The 27,305-nt window shown below is 40.8% G+C and overlaps 1 protein-coding gene across 1 annotated transcript; it reads right to left on the bottom strand.

The window, feature by feature from the left end:
• On the bottom strand, positions 1-26,344 carry LOC120527420 (solute carrier family 10 member 6-like). Its single transcript, XM_039750818.1, has 6 exons — positions 26,059-26,344; positions 23,703-23,821; positions 13,842-13,930; positions 4,659-4,834; positions 2,095-2,252; positions 1-1,637 (listed from the first exon to the last, which is right to left on the bottom strand). The coding sequence occupies exons 1-6, from the start codon at positions 26,313-26,315 to the stop codon at positions 1,477-1,479; spliced, it is 960 nt and encodes a 319-aa protein (XP_039606752.1). The 5' UTR covers positions 26,316-26,344; the 3' UTR covers positions 1-1,476.
• Between the last annotated feature and the right edge of the window lie 961 nt (positions 26,345-27,305).

Raw genomic sequence — 27,305 nt, forward strand, 5'->3', positions numbered from 1 at the left:
GACCCCAGGTATTCTATGGAATAACTTCCTCGCTTTCACCGCATACTCTTTATTGCACTCATATCGCACCTTGCTCCAAGCCTTTAGCTCTTTACTAGATAGAGGGGTCTCTAAAATGCTATGGCCTTTGGGTGGACTGCTGGTACCCTCCAGCCTTAAATATGGTTAATGGCTCTGCTGTGCCATTATTTTCAGTGCCTAAGTGACCACAGTAATAGACCCTGGGGCAGCTCAATCAAATAATATCCCAGGACCCTCCTACCCTAGTGTGAACTGTGCTAACATGCAGTTTGTACCATATGGATACACTTCTGGATTCAGCCCACTTAATGTGAATCTCCACTATTCTTATTTTATATTTGAAAGACAGCCGGATCAGAGCATGTTTGATTTGTGTCACAACAGGACCCCAGATAGGTCAAGGGTGGCCTAACTGGAAGTGGACTGGCGATCTTGTAACTTCAAAAGCTTCAAGTCCCAGTTCACAGCACCATATCCGTTCCCCGATATGAGAGATGTTCCAATCCTAAACTCTTTTGAGGTGTGTGTCGACTTATAACTACAAATAGTAGTGTCTTCACACAACGCATTCAGCACTACAAGCAGCTGGGGATCGATCAGCTGATGCTGGTACATCCCTTTCAATTTCGAACTCCAGATCATTTGCATCGAAAACAGAGTCTGATAAGTCAGCAATAATGTGCAGTATTTTGCTTTGCACATTTGCTTCGCTGTTTTGCCAGATACGCCTGTAGCTCAGGCAGACTGGCGCCTTTGCATTCCTGTCAGCCGTCGAAAAAATATTAAATATATAAAATAAATATCTTCATCTTTCTAACCTGAAATTTCCATAACAGGCCTAATTCTTGGAAATATGCTTTACATTTTTGATTGCTGAAAGAGCCCGTTTCAGACTGGGAAGTGTTTATCATACACATAACTGGGTCAAAGACAGTCAGAGTGGTGAACCACACAAAACATGTCATCTTTTAGCTTCTCTTTCCTCGTCTGCTTGTGCAGCCCTGGAGCGATTCAGTTGACACGAAGGCTTCAAGCAGACTCATGCAGCTATTGGCTCCCTCTAGCTCTTGTAGATTCTCTAGTCTTGCTGGACTCCATCTATTTCTGGTCTTGTGATGGTTGCTCTAACCGCCAACTTAGCACCCCAATACAACTTCTCTTGTCCTGAATTACACAGCCTTGCTAGATATAGCATATTTGTATTAGAAATATATTAATTTAGGTTAATTGTTGGAAAACCTTTAGAAACGGGTAAGATCTATAAACCATAAACTTTTTTATACAGTCTGCTAAAAATACAATTGTAAAAGTAGCATTTCCTTGAGGAAGGGTTAATGAAAAACATTATGTTGATAAGTTATTTTTAACGTAGGTTCATAGTGTGACTTGTCCTTCCACCGGTCTAATTTTAGCCTTTCGCTCTTTATATTCAATGCTGTTGCTCATTTTCCTTCTTCACATCTTGCTGCTCTTTCGTTCATCATGTGTAAATATTTCTGCTATTGGTTTCATGTCCTTACAGGTGATGCCGTTGCCTTCAGACACCTTGTTGGGTTCTTCTTGTACTGATGTTTCCAGCAGGACTTTTCTGAATTTTCTTTTGTATAACTGGTAAGCTGGAAACAAGTCAGAGAAATGTCACTCTTAGAATGGAATTAAAACAAAAATCACAGGACAGGTGGTCACCAGGGAGCCAGTAGTACAACCACCTAGTGCAAAAGAAATAAATTAGGCACCCCTCACGTGAAATTAAATTAAATCCAATTCAAAAATGACCACCAGCAATGAGATGTACTAAGCATATAAGCTACAAAAAAGGTTAATAGTCATAGTTAAGTTTTATGAAGTTGTGGGATTGACACCACCATCAAGCTTTTCATTCTGATGTCAACTAAGCAAGTATGATAATAAGAAAGTCTTGTGAAAAACAAATCATGAAGCCACCGAGGGCCCCCCAGCCCCATTGGCCCCTGCACTGCAGAGTATGGCCACTCCAGTAGTAAAGGAAGCGAGGCACATGAGAGTGAAACCTCAATCTTGAGTGGCTGGACAGTGACCTAGCACTCTACTTACCTATAACAAAGATGACTCCATGCAGGAACTGGAAGCTACAGTAGATGAGCGGGAAGGAGAACATGAGGACCAGTTGTTTGGGAGTAAAAGACGTCTGAAGCACAGTAGCACACACCTGAATATTCTGAGCACCCGTTTCTAAGCAAATTGTCCTGCATCTGTGATATTTCAAGAAAACAAGGCAATAGGTAAAACCTTTTCTTTGGGCATGATCTATCCAAACATAAAATATTTTAGATTTCATGGGCTTTGATACTTAGTTCGGAGACAGTCCAGAAATTGCAGAATAATCAAACCTTATGCTTTGGGATCAAAAAAAAAAGCCTTTATGTGTATAGTTCCATTCAGTTGTTCAAGCACCCCTGGCCAAATTACATATTTGTTGACAAAAAAAAGAAATACAACGTCAACAGCAGACAAACTAAAACAATGGCATTTTTATGAAAATGTTAAGATATACTGTAGCTATGATTTATTTGGTGGACTGAAAAAACGTAAAAAAAAAAAAAAAGTGCCATTTGCAAAGGTTTAGGCACCCTACTAAGTCAGTATTTAGTAACACCCGCCTGTGGCACAAATCACAGCATGCAAATGTTTTTGTAGCGAGCTATGAGTGCATTAGGCAGATCTGTCATTGTGATCTTGTAAATCAGCTTGGCTAATGGTCTCTACCAAATATACGGTATTAACTACTACTTTTGTCAGCAATTTTGTATTTAGCCCACCTGGGAGTTATCCTTGCCCAGGATGTTATGTATTTCAGTTACATATTCAGTCTTCATAGAGAATGTTTTGACAAATGTTAATCTGACGCCCATAACAGGCTAGCAGTAGCTCCATAATGTCTAAGCCCACATCAGATAACAGTGGCCAGTATAACACATTGCCATGTTTGCCCATTTCAAATGCCTGGCATGTACTGAACTACCAGTTTTTCTGTCTGAAGGGCTGCATGACTGTGGTGAATTCTCAAGACCTTATTTAATATGACACTGTGGGATGCTGTGGTCAGACTTCAAAGAGGTATGGTGTGGCATAAAACTAACACTGTCTGTGCCTCAAGAAACGTCATACCTACAGTGAAATATGGTGGTGGCGGCATCATGCCATGGGGATGCTTTGAGTGCGCTGGGAGTGGGAATGGGAATCTTGTCAGAGCTGCAGTGACAATGGATGGACTCAAATACTACACAGTATTGCAGGAGAACTTGTTCCAGTCTGCTATGAACCTGTGGCTCGGGAGGAGATTCTTTCACCATGACAATGAGCCTAAACATAAGGCCAAAACAACACTGGAATGGCTCACAAACAGAAACGTGAATCTTTTGGAATTTCTAAGTCAAAGCCCTAATCTTAACACGGTTGAGAATGTGTGGCACTATTTGAAAACTGCTGTCCGGTGGGGCCATCCCACCAACCTAAAGGATCTCTATAAATTCTGCCAAGAAGAACAGGGAAGAATCATTCCTGAACAATGTGCTTAACTGAGACATTCTTGCCCCAAAAGAATTAAAGCTGTTATTGCAAATAATAATGTGTTAGGCTTGAATATTTATGCAAACACAAACTTTGAGTTCTACTTCTAAGGTTAAATATCTACAGAAAATGTCTTATTTTGACTTTGGAAATGTATTGTTATAGCATAAGTATGCACATTAAAAAAGCTGAATGGATAAATGTGTGTATAAATCGTATGTCAGTCATGTCAGTCATTATCCAACCAGCTAATCATTTGTCATGCAGAAAATTATAATGACTTTCAAGGGGATTGAATACTTTTGCATGCCACTGTATAATTTATACATGACAAATAAAATTTGATTTGATTACTGCATTGCTGGCTTATAAACCATCATTTTAATGACATCACTCAGTGTCACTTTTGGGGTCTGTTACCTAGCAACATACAGTAGCATGGTGGCACCATAACAAAAACAAAATGGCACTGCAGTAAAAAAGAAAATTAACTATAGTGAATTTTTATTGTACCATAATGGTAATCAATAATAGCAATACCTAAATGATTGAAATATTCATATTCAGAAAAGTGGAAAATAGTCAAAAAAAAAATAGTATGAGACAAAATTGCTGAAGTTGAGAACATTTTATAAATGATGCTGTCCGAGTCAAAGTCACGCGTTGTGATGCTTGTTCACAGCACTGCTGATGTCTGGCAGTTTTCAGTTTACCAAAATTCTGTAGTGCTCACCTCACCAGTGTCAAATACTTTGTGATGCACTAAGAGTCAGCAAGACTGACCTCTTTGAGGTCCAGGTGTCAGAGCACGGATTTGTTTAATAACTTCAATTCATTACTGTCTTCTCCTATGTTTTGTCTTCATGTATCTGCCATTTTTCCTAAGTCTCAAATATGTGACCAAAGTTTTCCTGCCTTTGTTGAATATTAATGTGTATCTGGTCTCCGCTGTTTAAAACTTAAGATATCTACTGACACAAGAACATCTAATAATGCACAATGTTGATAAAAACTGTTAACTTTCTTTTGTAGACTTATTGTCCACATTTTATATGAGCCTAAGGACTAATAAACAGACTGCCACTCACCTTTTCCAGGGTTGCCTTAAAAGAAATGCCAATCCAAAGCCAGACACGTAGCCAATGATCGGGTATATGATTCCAATGATTAAAACTGAGGTATCGACTACCCATGAGCCTTTGAACAACACCACACTAATCACTGTCACAATGGCAATGATTAACCAGCCCAATATGGATCCCACCTGCACAGGAGAACAAAGGAGAACAGGTTAGAGGAAGTGACTCGACAGCCATGACAAATGTAGCATTTCACAATGTGTGAAATTCCATCCTGAAGCAGCACAAATGGGTGAACGACGTTTTTTAAACTCTTCCCTTCACCTCATAAAAACTGGCCATGCCAGCACATACTTTTAAGATGTTGTCATCATGCACTTTGCAGCTTTGCACATATTGTTTATGGGTGTGTTTTGCAGAAGTGGGACCAAGACACGTCAAGTAATAAGTAAGTCTTTACACCCAAGTCCTGAGTCAAGTATCACGTCAAGACAGGCAAATCAAAAGTAGTGTCACAAATTTTAAACTTTAAGTCTCCAGCTAGTTGTAATGCATTTTTTATCGTAACACTATTTTTAACGTAATGCTATTTCTTAAAGTTGCATGAATCATAAATGGTTTATTACGTTTCCAAACTATCAACTCCATATTAATACTTTGAACAAAAAGAAAAAAATGTAATGCAAATAGACATGTAGTAAGAAACCATTCAAGTTCCACTGAGGCAACAAAAAAATTAGCAGGCCTTTGTATTTCCATTCAAATAGTATGATTATAACATGACACCCCCGCCCAACTCCGATAGAAACCCACCACTTTTTAATTCTCTAAAAAAGAAAACAATAGAAAAAAACAACTGTCTTAACATAAATATATCTAATACTAGCTGTCCTCCACGGCTACACCCACATAGTAGTAAAACAAGGCAAACTTTAAAAATTAATAAAAACTAAAAGAAAAATGTAATTATGGCCAAGCGGAGGGTAGGCTCACTCCATCATCAAACGTTGGCACTGTATCTGATCGTGCTCAGCTCTGACAGGAGAGCGTTCCCCACGTGGGGAGAAAAGCACGTGGCTGTGATATGTCTGGCATTCATCAGCTACCCTGTAAAACACACAAATCTCTAATCTCTCTCAAAAACATCAAACGTTACTCTTTAACAATATGTAGTTGATAATTTCTGTTGAACAAACAGGTATTGCTAGCTAAGCGGAAGCAAGATACTCTCCGACATGTGGCGAGAGGTAGACCGACTCCAATGGAGGCCGGCGCGTGACTTAGGAGGGCCACAGGGCCTAATCCCCCCTCCCTTCGGCCCTCTCTCAGACCTCTCTTGGATTTGTGCAAATAAATCGATACCGCAAATGAACTATGATACTTACTACAATGACAGAAGTCACGAAATCAGCCAGAATGTTTAAGCAAAAACAGTCTAAATCTGTTAAGTAGTGAAAAGTGGACAGAGAGACAGACAGACAGATGTATGGAGTACTGTGTGCAATTTTGGACTCCAGGCTACAAAAAGCAACACTGGAACAAGCCTAGAGAATAGCGACTAGTCTGATTCCAGGGCTACAGTGGATAAATTATGAGGAAAATTTAAAAGCGCTCAGCTTTTTCAGTTTAAGCAAAAGACGATTAAGAGGAGAGATGATTGAAATGTTTCAAATTACGAAGAGAATTCTAACAGTAGATTGAGACTGTTATTTTAAAATGAGTACATCATCAACACTGAGATTCAGTTGGAAACTTGTTAAGGGTACATTTTGCACAAACATTAGGAAGTTTTTCTTTTCACGGAGAATCAGTTACTAAGTAGTGTGGTAGACAGTAAGACTTTATGGACTTTCAAAACTCAACTTAATGTTTTTTTAAAAGAATTAAGTGGATAGGACTGGCGAGCTTTGTTGGGCTGAATGGCTGCTGTCATCCAGATTGTTCTACTGTTTTAACAAGTCAGTGAAGAGTGAGCCCTCATCCATCCACTTCACACCGATTCTGTTCCACATTGAAACACTACAAACCAGAGCTGTCTTTGTACTTTTATAACCATCTTTTGCAGTAACTTCTCAATATCCATGGATCAGTTAAGAGGTAGATTACATTTCTGGCAGTTTTATTTTTATTTTCAGTGTGAATCATTAGTTTAGCCAGTGAAGTGAGCGTCCTAATTGCAACAGTTGATGCTATTTCATGTGTAATGCTTTCCTTTTGCATTAACATTAGTGCCGTATATACTCACCTAAAGGATTATTAGGAACACCTGTTCAATTTCTCATTAATGCAATTATCTAATCAACCAATCACATGGCAGTTGCTTCAATGCATTTAGGGGTGTGGTCCTGGTCAAGACAATCTCCTGAACTCCAAACTGAATGTCAGAATGGGAAAGAAAGGTGATTTAAGCAATTTTGAGCGTGGCATGGTTGTTGGTGCCAGACGGGCCGGTCTGAGTATTTCACAGTCTGCTCAGTTACTGGGATTTTCACGCACAACCATTTCTAGGGTTTACAAAGAATGGTGTGAAAAGGGAAAAACATCCAGTATGCGGCAGTCCTGTGGGCGAAAATGCCTTGTTGATGCTAGAGGTCAGAGGAGAATGGGCCGACTGATTCAAGCTCATAGAAGAGCAACTTTGACTGAAATGACCACTCGTTACAACCGAGGTATGCAGCAAAGCATTTGTGAAGCCACAGCACGCACAACCTTGAGGCGGATGGGCTACAACAGCAGAAGACCCCACCGGGTACCACTCATCTCCACTACAAATAGGAAAAAGAGGCTACAATTTGCACGAGCTCACCAAAATTGGACAGTTGAAGACTGGAAAAATGTTGCCTGGTCTGATGAGTCTCGATTTCTGTTGAGACATTCAAATGGTAGAGTCCGAATTTGGCGTAAACAGAATGAGAACATGGATCCATCATGCCTTGTTACCACTGTGCAGGCTGGTGGTGGTGGTGGTGTAATGGTGTGGGGGGTGTTTTCTTGGCACACTTTAGGCCCCTTAGTGCCAATTGGGCATCGTTTAAATGCCAGGGGCTACCTGGGCATTGTTTCTGACCATGTCCATCCCTTCATGACCACCATGTACCCATCCTCTGATGGCTACTTCCAGCAGGATAATGCACCATGTCACAAAGCTTGAATCATTTCAAATTGGTTTCTTGGACATGACAATGAGTTCACTGTACTAAAATGGCCCCCACAGTCACCAGATCTCAACCCAATAGAGCATCTTTGGGATGTGGTGGAACGGGAGCTTCGTGCCCTGGATGTGCATCCCACAAATCTCCATCAGCTGCAAGATGCTATCCTATCAATATGGGCCAACATTTCTAAAGAATGCTTTCAGCACCTTGTTGAATCAATGCCACATAGAATTAAGGCAGTTCTGAAGGTGAAAGGGGGTCAAACGCCGTATTAGTATGGTGTTCCTAGTAATCCTTTAGGTGAGTATATACTCGTGTTTAAGTCGAGGCTTGATTTTACCATATAATTTCTAGTATTTTATAATGTCCGTCGTATAAGTCGAATGCAGAAAACTCACACTATTGGTCCAAGAGATTCTAACACGCACCTGAGAGAGTAACCACAGAGCACACTGCCTTTTTTTCTATATATTGTGCCCACACGGTAATACCCAAACTATTCACTGATTTGTGTTTTTTGTATCTCACACCCTCATACACCTTTATCGTAAGAGCATCCCTTATCTTCGATGGAGTGTTCTATCAGAAGAAAATATGAAGCTGGTTTTAAATTAAATGTCATTAAAGTGGCGAAAGAATTGGTAACTGTGCTGCTGCAACAAAATTCAATGTGGCTGAGAAACTGGTGTGAGATTGGTGGAAGCAAGAAGACGTAAAAAATAAAATAAAAATTGAGTGTATTTTTAAACGGGTGTATAAGTCAGGGACTGATTTTATGATTGATTTTTCAGGTTTTAAGACCTAACTTATACGTGAATATATACGGTAAATATTCTGATGACTGATGAATCTGTTCTGGCAGGTGTTTATGTTGAAGGAAGCCAAATATTCTTTTTTTCTCGGACGAGGCTATTAATAGGATAACGAACTATCGATTAATTAAAGAAAAATTAGAGTGATTTTGTAACACCAGTTTTTAGTCATGAATATTCTTTGTTGATTCTCATTTTTTAGGGGGGCTGAAAGTTTTAATTGGCTAGTTGCGACGGCTCTGTTTCACTCAAACTGTTTCACTTCCCCCTGCAGAATTTCAGATTACTGAAAACATGTTCCTTGAATTAAGTATCCTGGCTTGTTATTAAAGCGTGGAAATAATCTCCTCATGGTGCTTTATACAGTGGCAAAGCCCATCAGCCCCACACTGTAGGGTTAATGCTTCTGGATCAGCGTGGAGCTCACAGACATCCATGCATCTATCCATCCGTTTTCAGTACCTGCTTATTGAGTTCAGGGACTTGTTGTCAATCTGCACAAACAATTCATTATTCTGAAAAAAACATTTAAGTACAACATACTTCGAGGTCTTTACGCACTAGAATAAGGCCAAAAAAGATCCTGTAGATCCAGGGTCATTGGATCACAGTGCCATCTAGCAGCTCCAAGGGGAACTACACATGAAACTGCCAGTTGTGCTACGAGTTGAAAAGAAGATAACAAAAAGAAGATAAAGATTAGAAATTAAGACGTAGTCAAGAGACAAGCAAGGATCGTAACTTGAAGACTATAACACTGTACAAACGTCAAACTATTTAAATGAGATCCTAAAATCAAAGGAAGGACATGTTAAAGGTCTGTCAATAAGAAGACTAAAATAAACACTGTAAACATTTGGTAGAGAAGTGCCGTTAAGCGCAACCTCGGATAAATAGAAGGCTAAAAATGATGATCTATAATCTCATGACCCTGATGGGGGTCACGTACCGTGTGTCGTTACTAAGGAAACGTAAACAAATGGTGGTGACTGTCAGTAAACATAATTGTTTGACAAAAAGATAAAAGTATTGAAATGCTAAGCATAAGCCTAAATAACCAACCATTGTAATAATTAAAATGCTCTTTACCAAAAACGTTAAAATGGCAAGAAATAACCAAGAAAACTACACAGAAAAAATGATTGTAAATTACATTTGGAATATTAGTTTGTTTTAAGAAGGTGCCCAGGCTTTATCTTCTCTGTTTATAGAAACAAGAACCATCTATCTGAAAAAAATGCTCCACCTTTATTTTTATTTTAAGTGCACACCTTTACCAAACAAATAAGAGCACAACTCAAGACCGCAAGATGAATTCTAGTGCTGTACCATCCAATTACAGGGAAACACACACTGGTGATTTTGTGGTGAGCTTGTCTTGCTGGAAATTTTGATTATACTGTTTTCTTCCTATGATACCACAAACTTTATTCTAACTACATGTTTAAAAAAAAATATCAAAGTATAGCATATTCATATATCATAAGCACAGAACAAACCCGTCAACCAAAAAACAGGCATCCGGAAAGAAATACAAACAAGTCTAATCTGAAAAAGGTACTTCACTTGCTGACATAACATGGAAACTCTGATCTGCGTAATTTAGTGTAATCGATTTTTCAAGTTTATTTTGTTTTTTAAGTACTCTCATCAGATTAACTCCTTATCTTCATTCAAAAGAATTATACTTCTGTTGTATATTCAGAATGTACTGTGTATGTATGTATATATATATATATATATATATATATATATATATATATATATATATATATATATATATATATATATATATGTGTGTATGTATGTGTGTGTGTGTGTGGTGTACATAGAGTGCCCATACTGTGTGTGTATTGTGTACAGCAGGGGGCGCACCAGCTGCCCAAACCCAACATAGACAGACATCAGCCCCAAGTTCAGTACACAACAGACGTTTATTTTCAATGACAATGCTTCCCAAACCGTTTCCACAAGTAGCACAGTACAAAGCACAGTAGGCACTCCTCCTCCGGCAAACTTTGTCTCTCTCCCTCCCAACAGTATGGTCTGGGAGCACTTCCAGGTAAGACAGAAGCCCAAAAAGCAGGGCTCCTCAGCCCCAGCAACAGCCCCGAGCAGCACCCCTGGAACACAACAGGGGTGTCCTGAACCCCAGCTCCCATGAAGCCCTGTGGGAATCGGTGGTGCCAGTGGGGCTGCCACCTAGTGATCCGGGGGAGATAATGTCTTGTGCATGCTCTTCTTCCCGGTCCTCCTCCTATAAAAGGTTAGGGTCCTGGCCGTCTGCAACTATGATGAAGGAAGAAAGCTCAGCCATGGATCACATATTTCTCCAAGTCTTAATCTTCTTCATCTTCTTTTGGCTGCTCCTGTTAGGGGTTGCCACAGCGGATCATCTTTTTCCATATCTTCCTGTCATCTGCATCTTGTTCTGTCAGACCTATCACCTGCATGTCCTTTCACATCACATCCATAAACCTTCTCTTTTCCTCTTCCCTGGCAGCTCTATCTTTAACATCCTTCTCCCAATATACTCGGCATCTCTCATCTCTAAATCAACGCAATCTCGCTTCTCTGATTTTCTCTCCCAACCGTCCAACTTGAGCTGACTCTCTAATGTACTCATTTCTAATCCTGTCCATCCTCGTCACGCCCAATGCAAATCTTAGCATCTTTAACTCTGCCACCTCCAGCTCTGTCTCCTGCTTTTTGGTCAGTGCCACCGTCTCCAACCCACATAACATAGCTGGTCTCATTACTGTCCTGTAGACCTTCCCTTTCACTCTTGCTGATACCCGTTGGTCACAAATCACTCCTGACACTCTTCTCCACCCATTCTCCTGCCTGCACTCTCTTTTTCACCTCTCTTCCACAATCCCTGTTACTCTGTACTGTTGATCCCAAGTATTTAAACTCATAACCAACTAATTTTAAAGTCTCCTAAACCTTCTCTAATATGAGCTTCTCGCTCTTACTCTCACCTTTCACTCCCTTCACCTTCCTTTAATTTGTCCCCTTTATATACATAACCGCATTTTCTTTTTGGCTTCACACTCGATGAAGGCTTTAGAACCATCCATCCATTATCCAGTCTGCTATATCCTAACTACAGGGTCACGGGGTCTGCTGGAGCCAATCCAAGCCAGCACAGGGCACAAGGCAGGAAACAAACCCAGGCAGGGTGCCAGCCCACCACAGGAGGCTTTAGAACCAATGAATATCCAAACAAACAAGCAAAACACTTTGAACATTTTGGAAGTTGGTTTGTTAACTATCTGTATGTGTTATTATTTGTTTATGGTCTATCATTTATTTTATGTAGAAAGAGTTCTCGGCCTGAAAAAGGGGATTCCTTAAACACGTGGGTGGATAACATGTTTATTCATCACCTGTCTGTGCTTATCTGAGAACAGAAACCAAAGGATACTCATCTGTGATTGGTCAACTAAAGAAGGGTGGGATGTTTTTCTTTTTTTCTTCATGGCATCCTAGCGCAGACACAAGTAGAGCTGAAAAGGGTAAGTATCTAGAAGCCTATAGAAATAACAGTTTGTCTTTTATGTTCTGTGTAACATAAGTTTAATAAGTCACTGTCCTCTGTACAAATATATTTTATAAATCTACTTTTCTTTCTACTCACATGCACAGAGCCAGATTTAGCACAGGGTTTCACCATATAAGAACTGCTAGGCCAGCATTTTAAGATAAGACAGTCGGGCAACTGTGAAATGGAGGTCTGCACATGAAGAAAGAGTATAACGCTTGGAGCATTGCCCGCACACCTTTGAAGCCGCGGACAGATGGGAGATAACGTCATCTGATCCTGAAAATCCTTCCAACGCAGAGACGAAAATGGCTGACACATCTACACATCGGGCCCCACTCCCGAACTGGGTTTTTGCCATGGCTTCCTTCGCCTGTTAGTCAGCGTAAGCCATCATTAAAGAAAGCTGTTATTTCTCCTATGTCATTTCGTACCGCTGTATCACTAAGGGAGGGATGTTGCTTTTAAATATCTATATCTAAATAGTTTCAGGTTATGTAACACCCCACTATTATAAAAGAACTTATTCCAACAAGGGAGCTAACACCCCCTGCTGGATACAGTCTGCTGTCCTTGTCTTTTGGTAAAAGGCTTGCCATCACAAGACTGTCTTTGGTGTTAGAACAGAACACTGCCCATCATTGACTCGACTTATCGTATAAGACACTGATCCACGTACCTACAGAAAAAGCCAGATGATCCCCTTGGGACAAATAAAGTGCTACCTGTTCATCGAAATCACTTAAAATTGTCTCACTCTGCTGCTTGTTCTTGATTTAGGATTCCACACCGAGGGAGATGACCTTGTTTCATGGACTTGCTATGGACTTTTTGTCCTTGGTTATAATATGCACATTTCGTTTTACTTCTTCAATATTTCCTGTAATCTATTGTTACTTTTTAAATATTATCTTGTTTGTTGAGTGTTGTCCTGGGCTCTATACATATAACTTTGTGCCTCTCACGTTTTCTCCTTTTCAGAGTGGAAATCCCCTTTAACGTTTTTTTTCCTTTGGAGATGCACGCTGACACAGCCCCCCATAAACTCCGTTATAGTAGTGGCACATATTTACAGCGGTTGTTCACTGCCGATGCTTTATTAGTAACCTGCATCTGTGACATTATGTCTTTGTACCAAGAAGAGGATTATTATTGCACGTTGGATGTTATTGTACGAATAAAACTAAGAACGAGTACACCTTGTTGTACTTGTATACTAAATATAAACTGAACGAATCGCTAGAAATCAAAACCAAAAAGAACAACAGGTTACCTGCTTTGTGAAATCTTTGCAAAAGATTATTGAGCTCTGTTGAGACCCTCCCCAATGGTGCTGCACGCCGAAACGCGATTGACACGTCTGTCGATGATTGCTTGTCTGTAGCCGAGGTAAACACAACTTCACAAACCCCAAGCGTAACGCGCCTGTCACCTGATGGTTGACGCTGGGACCATTCTAACCCGTTTGTTGTGTCTGTGTGTAGCTCCAGCTTGAATAAATACCCTGACTGTTCCTGCTTTGATTGGAATAAAACCATTGGACCCCCGGTCTTCTAACGGGTACAGGACAGTGACTCACGCATCACAGTATTAAACAATGAGTAAGTTTATCGTAGTGATTAAAGTCAGTTATATCACTTTAATAATCTTACAGTAGAAAAAATTAAGAAATAAAAAGTACCTTTAGAATTTTCTTGGCATGCTTTGGCCATCTGTAATTTACAAAAATTCCAGCACTGACAGGTACAATCAGCGATACCAGGGTGATACCTGAAAGGACAGTTTTTATTATAACAGTACACGTTAAAAATGCTCCTAGAGTCTCCTGTACTTCATTTTTCATTATCACAAGATGTGCTCCTAATTCTACAATGTTTATCTTGACTAATTAAAAATATCAGAATACATCCAAATTCTAGATATAACCAGTCAATTACATTTCCAGATAACCTGACTTACCTGATATGTTGTCATTTTTTTTGTAACTTTATACTTTACCCGTCCACAGCAGCCAGTGTGGTGTTCTGTGCTGCAGTCTCCTGGGGAAGCAACTTGAGCCCAAAAGAAGCAGAGTGTCTGCTGCTCCATCCCTGGGTGAACCCTGGACACACTTGAAGGTGTTGTGGAGAAGAGAACGATAGCAAAATGGGATGCCATCATAAACAATGTCCTCCAGGTGGCGCTGTCTCAGAGTTCTTTAAGCCACAGGCTCATTCCATCACATTGTGTTAACAAGGGCCTCTGGGGGTCTCTTTTGCCCACTGCTATCGGGTAATTCAATGCTTCTTTACAAAACTCCAGAGTTAATAGGTATGCTCTTTAATTTGCTAGTTCTGTACGATATACATTTATTATTTGTCGATTGGTTATACTATTGGTCCTTTGAGTCTTTGTTTTTTATGTTTCTACTGCTCTATACATCCAAATTTTCCCCTTGGGATTAATAAAGTTTATCTAATCCAATATTTATCACTACAGGGTGGTCCAGATCTAATTATGTAGATCCAGATCGTCTGGATGACTTTGATTTATGCGGTGACGATTCCAGTTCGGCACAGAGATAATTCTTCATGTCGTCAGCTCGTATACTTCTCAATGGTCTGGGATTTTTCGGGTGATTTTCTATGTAATAAATTTAATAAGTTATAGCGTAATGACAATTGCATAATTAGATCTGGACCACCCTATAAAATAGTCGCTTATAGATTTGAATAAAAAAGACTTACTGCTCAAAATGTGATTTTAACGATTACCCCAATATTTAAAAATGTGCTTTAGGGTCTGTCCGTTCAGGCGGTTCGTTTTCGTTAGCTGATATAATGTGACGGTGGTCCTGAATATCATCAGGCCCTTTCCCACCACAGGAACTGGGACTTTTTACAAACTCAAAAACTTTTGTATCATTCCACCGCAGGAACTTCGATCATTTGTAGTTCCTCTTTTTTTATACTTTTTTTTTTAGCTCCCACTCCAGGGTATGTTCTTTTTGTCAACCAGGAACTATCGGGGAGGGGAGCACAAAGTAGTAGAAGAAGAAGAAGAAGGACAACGTAATAAGGCAGGATGTGCTAAGCTGCACGTAAAAAATCAAGAATGAAACTGCAACAAGCACCAAGATACACTCACTTAACGAGAGTAAAGCCTGATAACATGGATAGTTATTTGACAATAAGTGTCCCACAGCAGCATTTTAGGAAGAAGACCCTGTTATACGACATGTTTCTTTATGTCACTATATCTGGACAATACTGTTATGAGTTTTATTCACATGTGCATGTTAACTATGGCACACAGGGGCTCAGCTGTTAGAATTGCTGACCAAGCATTTGATTAGATAGCCAAAGACAACTTGGAGGCTTGTATAGTCAGCTTAAACACAGGTTAGGGTATTTCTGTCCTCTATCAGCACAAATCTTCTTTCCTTACTGGGAGAATGAGAATCGGCATGTAAGCACTATGATATTTCTGTATTTTGTGGGAGAGGAATTCAGCCCTTGTTTGGAGACAGAGAAGACCAGCAAATGAAGCAAGACATTATAAAGGCTTGGACAACAGCCAGACCCTTAGAGGCGGAATCGACAAAGCTCGAAGAAAAACCTCCCTGCGTGGTGACGCGAAAGATGGCTGACTGTGTTAATCCAGATTTCCCACCTGGATTAAGTCTGTCCATGCGCCTCTCCGTCTGTAACCGCGTTAACCGTCAGTAAATGTAAGCTAAAAGATATTTTTTCTCATGTGATTCTTGTACCGCCGTAATCACGATAGGAGGTATATCGCCTTTTCTGGTATATTATGACATCGTTTAATTATTTAATATGCCACAATTGTAAAAGAACACATTTCCAAGAGAGTTAATGCCTCTGCAGGAAACAGACCCTTCCCGCCGTTATTGCTAAAGTAACAGTTACAGAAACCAGCCATGGCAATTCTGGTGCTATTTCTGAAGTCGCCTTCACTCTTCCACTGTTTCTGATCGTCTTCTTTATGAATCCCGTCGTATCCCATCCCATTTTGTGTTTTAACAAATTTGCATTTATGTGTGTACCAGTTCTGTATTTAGTAATTAGTTTAACCTATACTTGTATTTTACCTGAGAATTGTAAAGAATAGTGAAGAGCGCTATACATAAAAATAAGTTGTATTGTTAGCACGACTTCTTTGCATAGATGGATTGATCATACAAGATTTGTTACGTATATTGTTCCTTCCCAAATCGGTATCTTTGTACAAGACCATTGTTGTCCCGGGGTTTTAAAATATTCTGCCTTTCCCAGAATGTGCAAGCTGCTCTCTGCCTGGCTGCATATAGTGAGTTAGGACAAATCATGAGGCGTCCTAAACCATAGTGAAGTTAGGAGTAGTTTCCTAAATTAAGAAAATGTGATGAAATGCTAATACCCCTACTCCTAAGTTTGGACCACATTTGTGTCACATTAAGATTTTTGAGCCAATTAGGCCCATTGTCCTACTCCAAGACACATGATGAATACGAGAACAGGACCTGTATGTTATTCAAACCCATACTGCTGCTGGACTTGTGAGGCCTACAATATCTACTAAATTTACAATGAATCATGAAGAACTTCTACCACCTTTTTTTTTTTGTTTGTTTTTGTTATTTTCTGCAATTGCACCTCTTCATACTTTACTGATCAGCAGATATGACGTACAGAGTGAAGATGATAATGGCCTGTGAAGGCACTTAAACTTGGGGTAGTGTTTGAAAGACGCAAATTTAAGAGGCAGAATCCTCAGGAAGTGGGGCCTTGCGTAAAGTACACATAAGCCACTGGAGCCGGCATCGGTGTGACGGATTTTCATTAGTGCAGCAGAAAACCTTTATTCAACATGTTTAGTGTGTTAAGCTTTTCTGTTATATTGCCATTTATCTAAGTACTCTATGTAGGCCGAGTTCATTTTTGTAACTCTAGTCTTAGAATGAAATATCAAGCATCTCTGCGTAATACAGGATGATCTAATGTCTCATATACTGTATTGACCTGTTTTGTAACAGATTAACATGCTCTCTTCTACAGTGTATACTAAATATTCTCTTGTATAGTGTGACAGAATAATTTAGAGGTGACAATAGTTACGTATTTTGGTTTGCAGTGTACATTGAAATATATAAGTACAGTGGAACCTCGCGATACGATCACCTCTGTATACGAGAAATTCAAGATAAGAGGAATGGATGAGCGAAAAATTCGGATCTAAATACGAGCATTGGCTCACGTAAAGAGCCACGAGCCAGGCTGTGGTTATGCGTGACGCGTTTCCCAATCCGCCTCGACTCGGGGATTCACCCAAGCTCAGTGTTCCTTGTTCTCCCGTAGCGTGAGGATCTACGCGTTTGTGCGCTTGTGATTTCATTGTTTCACTGTAGCAGTTCACCGTATAAGCGTATCCAAAAATATCGCGGACATGCAGACAGAGAATAGGAGACGATTGACCTCAAGAGGAGAGAGAGAGAGAGAGAGACGCGTGTGCGAGCGAGAGAGATAAGAGAGAGAGAGAGAGAGAGAGCGCGAGAAAGAAGAACCATCAGCTCAGTTATGATCACATGACGCTCAGCAGACAAAGTGTATCCATACTACTTGTATTGCAAGACATCGCCCGTTTTATCAAGTCAAAATTAATTAAAAAATTTAGCTCGTCTTGCAAAACACTCGTAAACCAAGTTACTTGCAAACCGAGGTTCCACTTGTATATATTATTTATCAGTGTTATTTGTTAGGAAAATTGATTTTTATGTTGATATTTTTGGGGGTGCGGAACGGATTAACTGGATTTCCATTATTTTCAATGGGGAAGTTTGTTCTAGATATGAGAAATTCGCTATACGAGCTCAGTGCTGGAACGAATTAAACTCGTATCTCGAGATTCCACCGTATTTGTTTTAGAAATGTCAAGAAGAGAACTACTGAAATGGTTAAGTAAATAAAAGACAAGAATGTACAACGAGAATGGTTGATGTAACACACAAAATGTACAAGTATATGATTAAGAGATCAGCATATGTCCTGTAAACAACAAGACTGCACAGTCGTCACATACACAGAGATATCAAAGATAACAGCTGACCATTTTAGATAGGAAAAGAACAAGAGTGTAAAAAAGCAGGCATTTATTTCAATAAGTCATTGGGTGTAAACCAATGAACCAATCAGAGTGAAAGTATGACTTAATCAGCACTGATCTATAAATTCAGTTCTTTATAAAGTTAGACCTCTACCCTCATTTTTTGGACTATTCTGACCACTCTGTGACAGACTGCTGTGATGAATGCTCCCTCTTCATGAAAAGATAAAGACGCACGAACAAAATTTCCTCCTGCCTGGTTCCTGTCTCAAAGAAGGTCTAGTAGGGACCTTTAATACATCTCTAAGTTGAATTTCTTCCACAATAGGTATACTCTTTAAAGCCTTCATCTTATAAAGGATTGTTAGCATTCCCATGATTGCAATGCACAGATGTATGACACGTTCCAAAGATATCTCTGTTTAAATACTTTTCTTATTTAAGTATATGCTGAAGTCAGAAGAACTTTTGATAAAAGATGAACTGAAGAGATTTTTTCTTTCTCTATCAGATGCTAAATCATTTTTTTACCGTAAGACTTTTCATTCCGACGTAACGTTTAAAAGCTGTAGAAAGTGAACGTCTGCACCAAGTGTTGTTGGAGAGCCAGGTGACACATGGAGGAGATTCTTGAATGGGAAGCAAAGAGGAGTTTGTCTTTGCTATATACAATGGGGCCAAAACACCAAAGCAATAGTGGCTGGTGTCTGTCAAAGCCTCAACAATAAAAGCAACTAAATTATACTTGTGGACTTTTGGGCTGAATTACCAGAGTTACGTAAAAGACGCTTCCTGAGGCCGTCACTTTGGGAGCTGTTCTATTGAAAATAAACCGCCTAAGCATCCATTCTGTTCATTCAGCTCTGTGGCTACTCCTTTCCTCTACACACCTTTGGTCATTACAAAATCCCCTGAATTCTGTGAGTCTTTCTTTGGTACTCCAATCACAAAGGCCAATTTAAGACATGAACTGTAGTATGAATGGGAAAGTGTAAAACAGCAGAGCTGAATACAAAGCAACAGGGATACAAAGATTAAGGGCACCAGGTAAAAATGGCATTAAGATCAATTTAACGCCAGTGAGTGCTGCACCCCATCCACTCAATTGTTTGACTTTTGTGGGATAATCCATTGTGGCAGTTTGAATGTATGACTGTGTATCCAGAAAGTAAAAAAGCATTTTATGTTGAAGACTGTGTCACAGGAGGCTGGGGGACAGACCCAGCCGGGATGCCTGGAAGGACCGGGAGGTGGCGTATGCGTCCTCCGGGCCATGAGGGGGCAACCGCCCTGGATCTGGAGAGGACCACAGGAGAAGAGCAAGGAGGCTCAAGCCCGCTGGGGCCCGTGGCCACCACCAGGGGGCACCCCAAGCCTCATAGAATCCGGGAGACATTCACTTCTGCCACACCCGGGAAAATGGAGAAAGATTCTTCCACGAATGCCCGGAGTACTTCCGGGTGCAAGAGCAGCACTTCCGCCACACCAGGAAGTGCTGCCCGATGAGTGTCATCAGGCACCTGGAGCACATCCAGGTGGGAATAAAAGGGGCCGCCTTCCTACAGTCGGGGAGCTAAAGTCGGGAGTGGGAGCAGGACGAAGCTCCCATGAAGAGAGGAAAGGCGATCCAAGGACATTGGGGAAGACGCCCGCGTTGGGAGTGGTTTGTGCTGGGATCTCTGTGTGCTGTGCAAGAACTGTAAATAAAACGTGTGCTTTTATAAAGATGTGGTCTCAGTCTGGTGGTGTTCGGGCGTATCTCACAACTGCTATGGAATGTTTCTCCATGTTCAGTTTTAGGTACTTTTACTTTTCTGCCCTACTCATTTTTAATGTTTATTTGACACAACCATTTTTTTTTATTATTTTTTAACTTCATGTGCCATGTTGCCCTGATTATTTTTGGTTAATTCTTACATTTTACCGATGTCAAGTAAAATACCAAGGAAGAAGGTTGTAGAAAGCTTAGAAAAAGTAGTCAACACCACAACCCTCTTTCAGATAAATGATTGTCGCGGCTTGGGATTTTGATCAATTTGGCTGGGAAGTTTTATTTGTAAATCAAACACTCTTTTCCAGTGTCATACAAAAAAGAAAGAAAACTAATAAACCAAAAAAAAAAATTAAATTCTAAAAACTGAAATGTCAGTAATTCATCCCTCCATTCAGTACATGGTTGGCTGAGTCTCTATTAATTCAGCACAGTGTGGTGGAGAGGGATTTGCCTTTTAATCCTTATAAAATTACTTACGTTCTAGCAGGAGAACTCATCTAATGCAAAAAGCACCCGCTGTGATGACCATCTCTGTCTGTTCGTCTGTCTGTTTGTACAAATGTGGGCTGATTTTGTTGAAATTTAGTGCACTTATAATTTTTGTGAAGATATCTTGAATAGAATATATTGTTAAACTTTTTGAAATTTCTAAAATCCCCCATTAAAAAGCACTAGTGAGTATACAGACGTATCCGTCCTAAAACAGAGAAATATTCTGTGGGACTTGAACTATGAATTAGTTTATTGTTTCAGCTTTACTTTGAGAGTGGTTACTTTAACTTGTGTGTTTTTTTCTTTTACTCATTCAACAGCTGCTCGAGTCTGGAGAACAATGACATAGCAGCAGTCATGCACACTGGATGAAGCAAGTAAACCACAAGCAGGACAAGGACTGGAGCGGGGCCAGATGACCAAGTATAACCATATAAGAAAGGTATGACTTTAGATATTGTGGCAAATGGCCAGAGCCCTTGTCTAGTCAGGACGCCTATATAGTTGAATGACCAGGGAGAGAGCATATTCAGGGCATTACCTCCCTCAGAGCGTTAGATAGCAGCCCCATGGGCTGCAGCAGTGCCTCGGACTCCTAGAAGGCTCCATGGGAATTGTAGTTTGGGGCAGCCCTCCTGGGTTCCGTGGGTACCGCCAGAGGGTGCTGTGGAAATGGCTGAGCCCTTTGTTGCTGTACCTAGAAGTGCTGCTGGAAGAAGATCACCGGACACCTGGTGCACTATAAAAGGAGCCAGCTGCCACTACTCTGAGAGCCGGAATTGGAGCTGGGAGGACGGAGAGCAACACTCAACTAGAGGAGGGCAGTGCAGTGGTGAAAGGAGACGTACTGAGGAGAGAAAACTTGTGTTTTTGTGCTAATACTGAGGTATTTTTTTGTAATAAACACCCATTTATTTGAACCCTGGATTGTATGTCTGTCAGTTGTATCTGGGGTTTGTGCCCCCTATTTTCCACAATTGGCATAGTCAGCAGGATTTTGTGGCCATCTGGTGGGCAGAAACCTGTATTTAAATACATAATATTGTGAAAGGAAACCCCATACACTATTTTTTTTTACACTTTTATTCTTGTGACTGTTGCTACTGTTAAAATGGGCCAGAAATCTGAAAAAAAGAATGGGAAAACTTTGTGGTTCCTGTCACTGTGCAACTATGCTCATCTCTGGAATTATCTGGTGGGGTGAGAGAGGAGAGGAGAGGTGAACTGGAGAAGAGATTCCTGTATTCTGTGCATGTGTATACTAATGTATTGTGGATTTAACACCATTTGTTTGAACCTGGGACTGTCTGATGTGTTTGTGTTTGGACTTTTGGAATCTCTTGCACCCATGTTCTATCACAATATAAATTTATATATTTAGCTAATAATGATAATCATTAGTTAGTCAATATAGTAGTAATGGCATTGTTTATTTCACTACACCTAGAAGTATTGTCCCTTGCTGTACCGGAAGGCAGGGGTAGGACTCATTATATGCTAAGATTTTGCTGCTGCCCCCACCATATACCTGTAATAATAATAATAATTATTTGCATTTATATAGCGCTTTTCTCACTACTCAAAGCACTCAGCAATTGCAGGTTAAGGGCCTTGCTCAAGGGCCCAACAGAGCAGAGTCCCTTTTGGCATTTATGGGATTCGAACCGGAAACCTTCCGATTGCCAGTGCTGATCCCTAACATTAGAGCCACCACTCCGCCTAAGTGGTAAAATGCATTTGGGGGGCCTCGGCTGCTCAGCGGGCATAGGCGCATGTGGTAGTGTGCACAATCAACCCGGGCAGTTGACGGCAGAATTGGTGAGCCTGTATTCATGTGCAAATGTGCACAGTTCAGAAAGTTTACTCATTGGCACTCTTGGGTGCATAATTAGCCATCCATACCTGCTTTAAGATAGAAAGAGCCTGAGTTGAAAGAGAAGAATGAGAAAGGAAGAACAAGGAAGAGAAAGTTTGGGTTAATGAAAAGAAAAGGAAAGACAAAAGGGCCTTGAGATGAGCAAGTGGACAGTACTCACGGGAGGAGCATCTGACCACTCTGAGTGGGCTACTGCTGAACACTGAGTGATGGTGGCAGGCTGGAGAAAGGAGTAGGAGCAAGGCTCTCGAGTTCGAACGATTGTTGCACCAGTGCTGTTTTTGTCTGAACAAACTTCTCCATCACAGGGTAAACCCTGGCTATTCTGGAAAAGATTATGGTGGCAAAATTATAAAAAAACCCACTCCAAGAAGGCGCTGTCTTGGATCATTGTGCTAAGAAATGCCTTTTGGGGGTCTTTCCTGCCCACTGCTATCAGGCAATTCAGTGCATCCTCCTGACATACTCTTTAAGTTCATTTTGAAATATCTGCCCAATATACATTTATTTTGATTTAGTTCTCAGTTGATTGATTGGCTGTATTACTTGTCCTGTGAGTCCGTATCCTTTATTTGCACATGTTCACACTTAAGAATTTTAGAACAGTAGATTTTTGTTTGCATACCGTTTATGAAGAATTGACTCTAAAATTTGCTTTGCACGTGCAAAACTCACTAAAATGAAATTGGGGTGGGGGGAATCTCGAGCTTTCTGTATTGGAAGGCTAGGAAAACTTCCACAAGGTTTATTTTGCAACTGAAATTGATGTCTCCTTCCTCGGCCGCCCTCAAACACCAACTCCACATGTTTTCATCTCCCTGGTGCACTGGCTACCTGCACAATCACACCATTTATTTCATAGATTTTTTTTACAGACAAAACTGTAAATTGTGCGGTGAATTCAGTTACGTATTGATTTGAATTCAATGCATGTCACTATTTGCAGTCTTCAGCCACTGCAAAATTTGTAAAACCTAACCTGCCCGATGACTGTTGACAAGGAAATGTGTTTAATCAACTCGGAAGTATGGACATAACATTCAAAGCATATTGTGACCTGGAGGATGAAGGGGGCACACTGATGGGCCCAGGGTGAGAGCAGCATAGGTGACCAGGCCTGGCAATCGTAAGTCTAATGAGCACAGGGCTCAGAGGAGGCGAAACCTATCAACAGCATATTATATTAATGAAAGTAAATGATATAATAAACAACCTTTCAAATCGACTTGTGTTTGGGTACACAGAACAACATACGCATTACAGAAACACAAAGCTTAGGTTTATAAAAAATACAAATGTTTATCATCAATGTACATTACCTATGTTGGTATAAGGGATTTTAATGCTGCCTGACTGCACCCATGAGGAAGAGTAGATATACAGACACAAAGGCATCATCCCCATAGCTAGGATGGTTGAACAGGTTGTCATGGCAATGCTGCAAGAGAGCATATATAAAAAATATATAATAAAATTTAGTAACGCGAGTATCTCAACATTCAGTAGAGATGCACATAACACTAAGACAAACCGGCACTGGAGTACACATTTATTAGTCAGCTGTCACATTACGTGACTTCTAGTCATAGGGTACGGAAGACTTGTCGATAGCAGTTGCTGATTTCATCGCCGGACCATATCAGTTTACAACTACTGAGAATCATCGCTGGGCGTGTCACATGTAGCAACTGTGTGCCAACCTTCTAGCTCACCCCTTTTTCTGACAGCCAATAATGTGCTGGTATGTAAATGATGAGATGTCAGAGAGCTGAGATTCTGTTGTGTCTGTGAGGTCCAAAACTCCTGTGTTCCTTATGCCTCATCGTAGCATTATATTCTCAGCTTTCGTACACACGGAGTCTGCGTTATAACTATGACAATTTAATTGAGTCACAGTGCATGTCACATTAGGTGATCGGCTTCATAGGAGCACATTGATGACTTCCTCCACAATTCTACGATTATGTAAATGAAGGCTACAAATGAAGACAAGTCGCATAATGTGACAGGGTCTTTAGTCACGTTGTATATGCCATTTATTGTCACATGCTGTATTAGGCATTCAGCAGGTGTGTCTGGAGCAGACAACGCAGGATAATCACTGAAACTCAACAAGTGTGGAAACAAGTGGTCCCTTAGAGACCCTCAACTCGGTGTTATTATGGAGACATTAGCTGAATAGTAATAGCAAGCTTTGTGGGACTGAATGGGCTCCCCTCATCAAAGTTGTTCTGATGTCAGAATGTTTTAAAGAAACATAGGAAGAGCATTTTTTTTTCTTTTTTTGTTCTTTATTTCGCTTTATACAATTTTTCGTATTAGGAATTTGCTAGTTTTCGCATACCCCTTGGGGTCAGAGCGCAGGGTCAGCCATTGTACAGCACCACTGGAGCAATTACAGGTTAAGGGTGTTGCTCAAAGGCCCAGCAGAGTAGGACCTCTTTTGGCAGTGACGAGGATACTGGATACCAGCACAGGTCCTTAGCCTCAGAGCCACCACTCCGCCCCAATACAAACTCTACACTGCGGGCTACAAAGCCATGAAATAAACTAAGACTCGAGCAGCAGCATACATCAGGCATTTCTTTGATGAATTAGTTTTGGGTCACATGTCGGCTGATGTTGCCCCTTTTGTAACGTCTGTAGGATTTACGTTCTGTGGACATGATGTAGCCCCCTGCTACATCAGAACTGGAGACAATAAGTTCAGTAATGGACGGATGGATCAGTATGGATTACAGTTTTCTTTTCCTCTCCTTTGATACCAACCATGTTGGGTACTCCATACCAAACACAGGCAGGGCTCTAGAGTGAATGTGTCTGGTAGAGTATGGCACCCGGTGTGCCCTGCAGTGGACTGGCATCCTATTCAGGTCTGGCTTCTGCATTACATAAGGCTGCTGATCTCATGAGGCAGGATTGGAATAATTAGGTTTGGAAAAGGCCCAATACATTCTCAAATATAGTATTTATTCATTCTTTACATAAATGTTTCAGAACCGGCTGAGTCCTTGCCCACTCGGTATGAGGCGCATGGTAGGAAACAACCCACTGCAGGGCACACTCATGCTCATCCATACTGGCACACTTTAAAGTTACCAGTTAGCCTGACCTACATGGGGTTGGAAAATGAAAGGAAAGCCAGAGTGCAAGGGGGGAAAAAGTTCATAGAGACATGGTGAGAAATTCAAGATGGGCAGTGATCTGAACTGTGGGCAGCAGCAGAGTGCTAAGCACTGCACCACCGTGCCACCCGGCTCTAAGCTCCTAATTATATATACATGCATACATATATGCATTCTAAATTTACTTTATTATTATTTATTCTTATTAAATGTACTCCCATGTATGAGCCAAGGCTGCAATGCAATAATTACAAATATAGTGTAAAATATAAAAAGCAAGGTGCTGAAGCATAAATAGAAATGCTGTATATGCAGAAGTAGATCAACACTGTCTAGGCGTGTGTGCTTTTATTGAATTCAATTTTGCATTCTGTTTAAAGAGTGTTATAACCAAACTCTCTCATGTTTTAAATGGGAAGAGCAACATTTAAAAATGAATTGAAGCGCATGCTACCTGAGCAGGGTTCTGATTATAGATCCTTATTTCATTATTTTGAGAAAGAGGCAGTTCGTCAAATGGAGAGGAGACGTAAAATTTGGCAGAACTTACCTGAGGTCCATGTCCCCATCGATCCAGTAGGTAATTACGTTTGAAATGATTCCACCAGGACAGCATCCCATGATGAGGACAGCAACAGCGTGGACGGGATTCAAAGCAAAAGCGATGGACAGGACGTACCCAATGAAAGGCATCAGCCCAAACTGGCATACGATACCCAAGCCGATGCCCCACGGCCTGCAGATGTGGAACCAGAGCTTTTTGACTTCGACAGTACAACCCAACGAGAAGACCACCAGAGCCAGCATGGTGCCAAGCACGCAGGTGAAAGCGAAGTTCAGAGGGTCGTCGAAGCCTGGAAAGGTTTCTTCCTCCCCGTCGGTGGTGTTGCCCTCGCAGCCACTTGAGTTTGTGCAGTTCAGCATTGTGCCCAGCCGAGGTGGGTGGATGCACATGTGTGTGGTATGGAGGGCAGTTTTCAGCCTTTTAAATAGGGAGGCTTATCTTCACTGCAAAGATCAGGAATGTGTGACCTGAGCTCAGGTTTCCTTTGCCACACAGTTTAAAATGTTACAATCTTGGAGGGCGGCTCATGCTAACTTACTTGGAAATTGCATTTCATCTTGATCACTTCATGTTGGTAATTATTAACTGGCCACAATCAGTCCTCTGTCTTCATAATGAGTATGGAAATGCAATACGCTCTATCTGTTGGTGTAGTGGAGGCTGATGATTGCTGCTCACTCATCCACAATAAAAAACTTCTGATCTGAACGAAGACTCAATGTGAAAAACTGCAAAACAACAAAATCCTTTTGTGGAGGGTGGGCTCTGTACTCCTGTGCCTGGGCTGGTGTGTATTTCTCAAAGACAATTGAAGGGAATGTCCGTCCAGTGTTTCATTTCAGTGTCGCAGTGTGCAAGATAGGAAGTGACCCCAGCTGAGATGTCCTTACATTGTAGGGTGTGTACACACACACACACGGACCAATTGACCAAACACACACGTCTCTGAAATTGCAGGAATGTTCAAGGGTATCTCACTAACGTGAGGTGGAAGTGCAGTCATTTTATAACTGCTGCAGATGAGCAGTTTAAGAGGTGTTTTGTGCACATTGCTAAAATCCTAGTTTTAAAGGAACAAACACATTGGCAGAAGAAACCCGGCTGGCTCAGAAGGGCTACTGTCATATGTTTTCAACCAATGATCTTACATCATCATGGAAAGGGTTGAAAGATTTCGCCAACTACAGGAATCCATCCCCCATAATGCAAAGAACATATCAGCTGACTAATGG

This window comes from Polypterus senegalus, chromosome 4 (assembly GCF_016835505.1).
Source record: "Polypterus senegalus isolate Bchr_013 chromosome 4, ASM1683550v1, whole genome shotgun sequence".
Classification (NCBI taxonomy): domain Eukaryota; kingdom Metazoa; phylum Chordata; class Cladistia; order Polypteriformes; family Polypteridae; genus Polypterus; species Polypterus senegalus.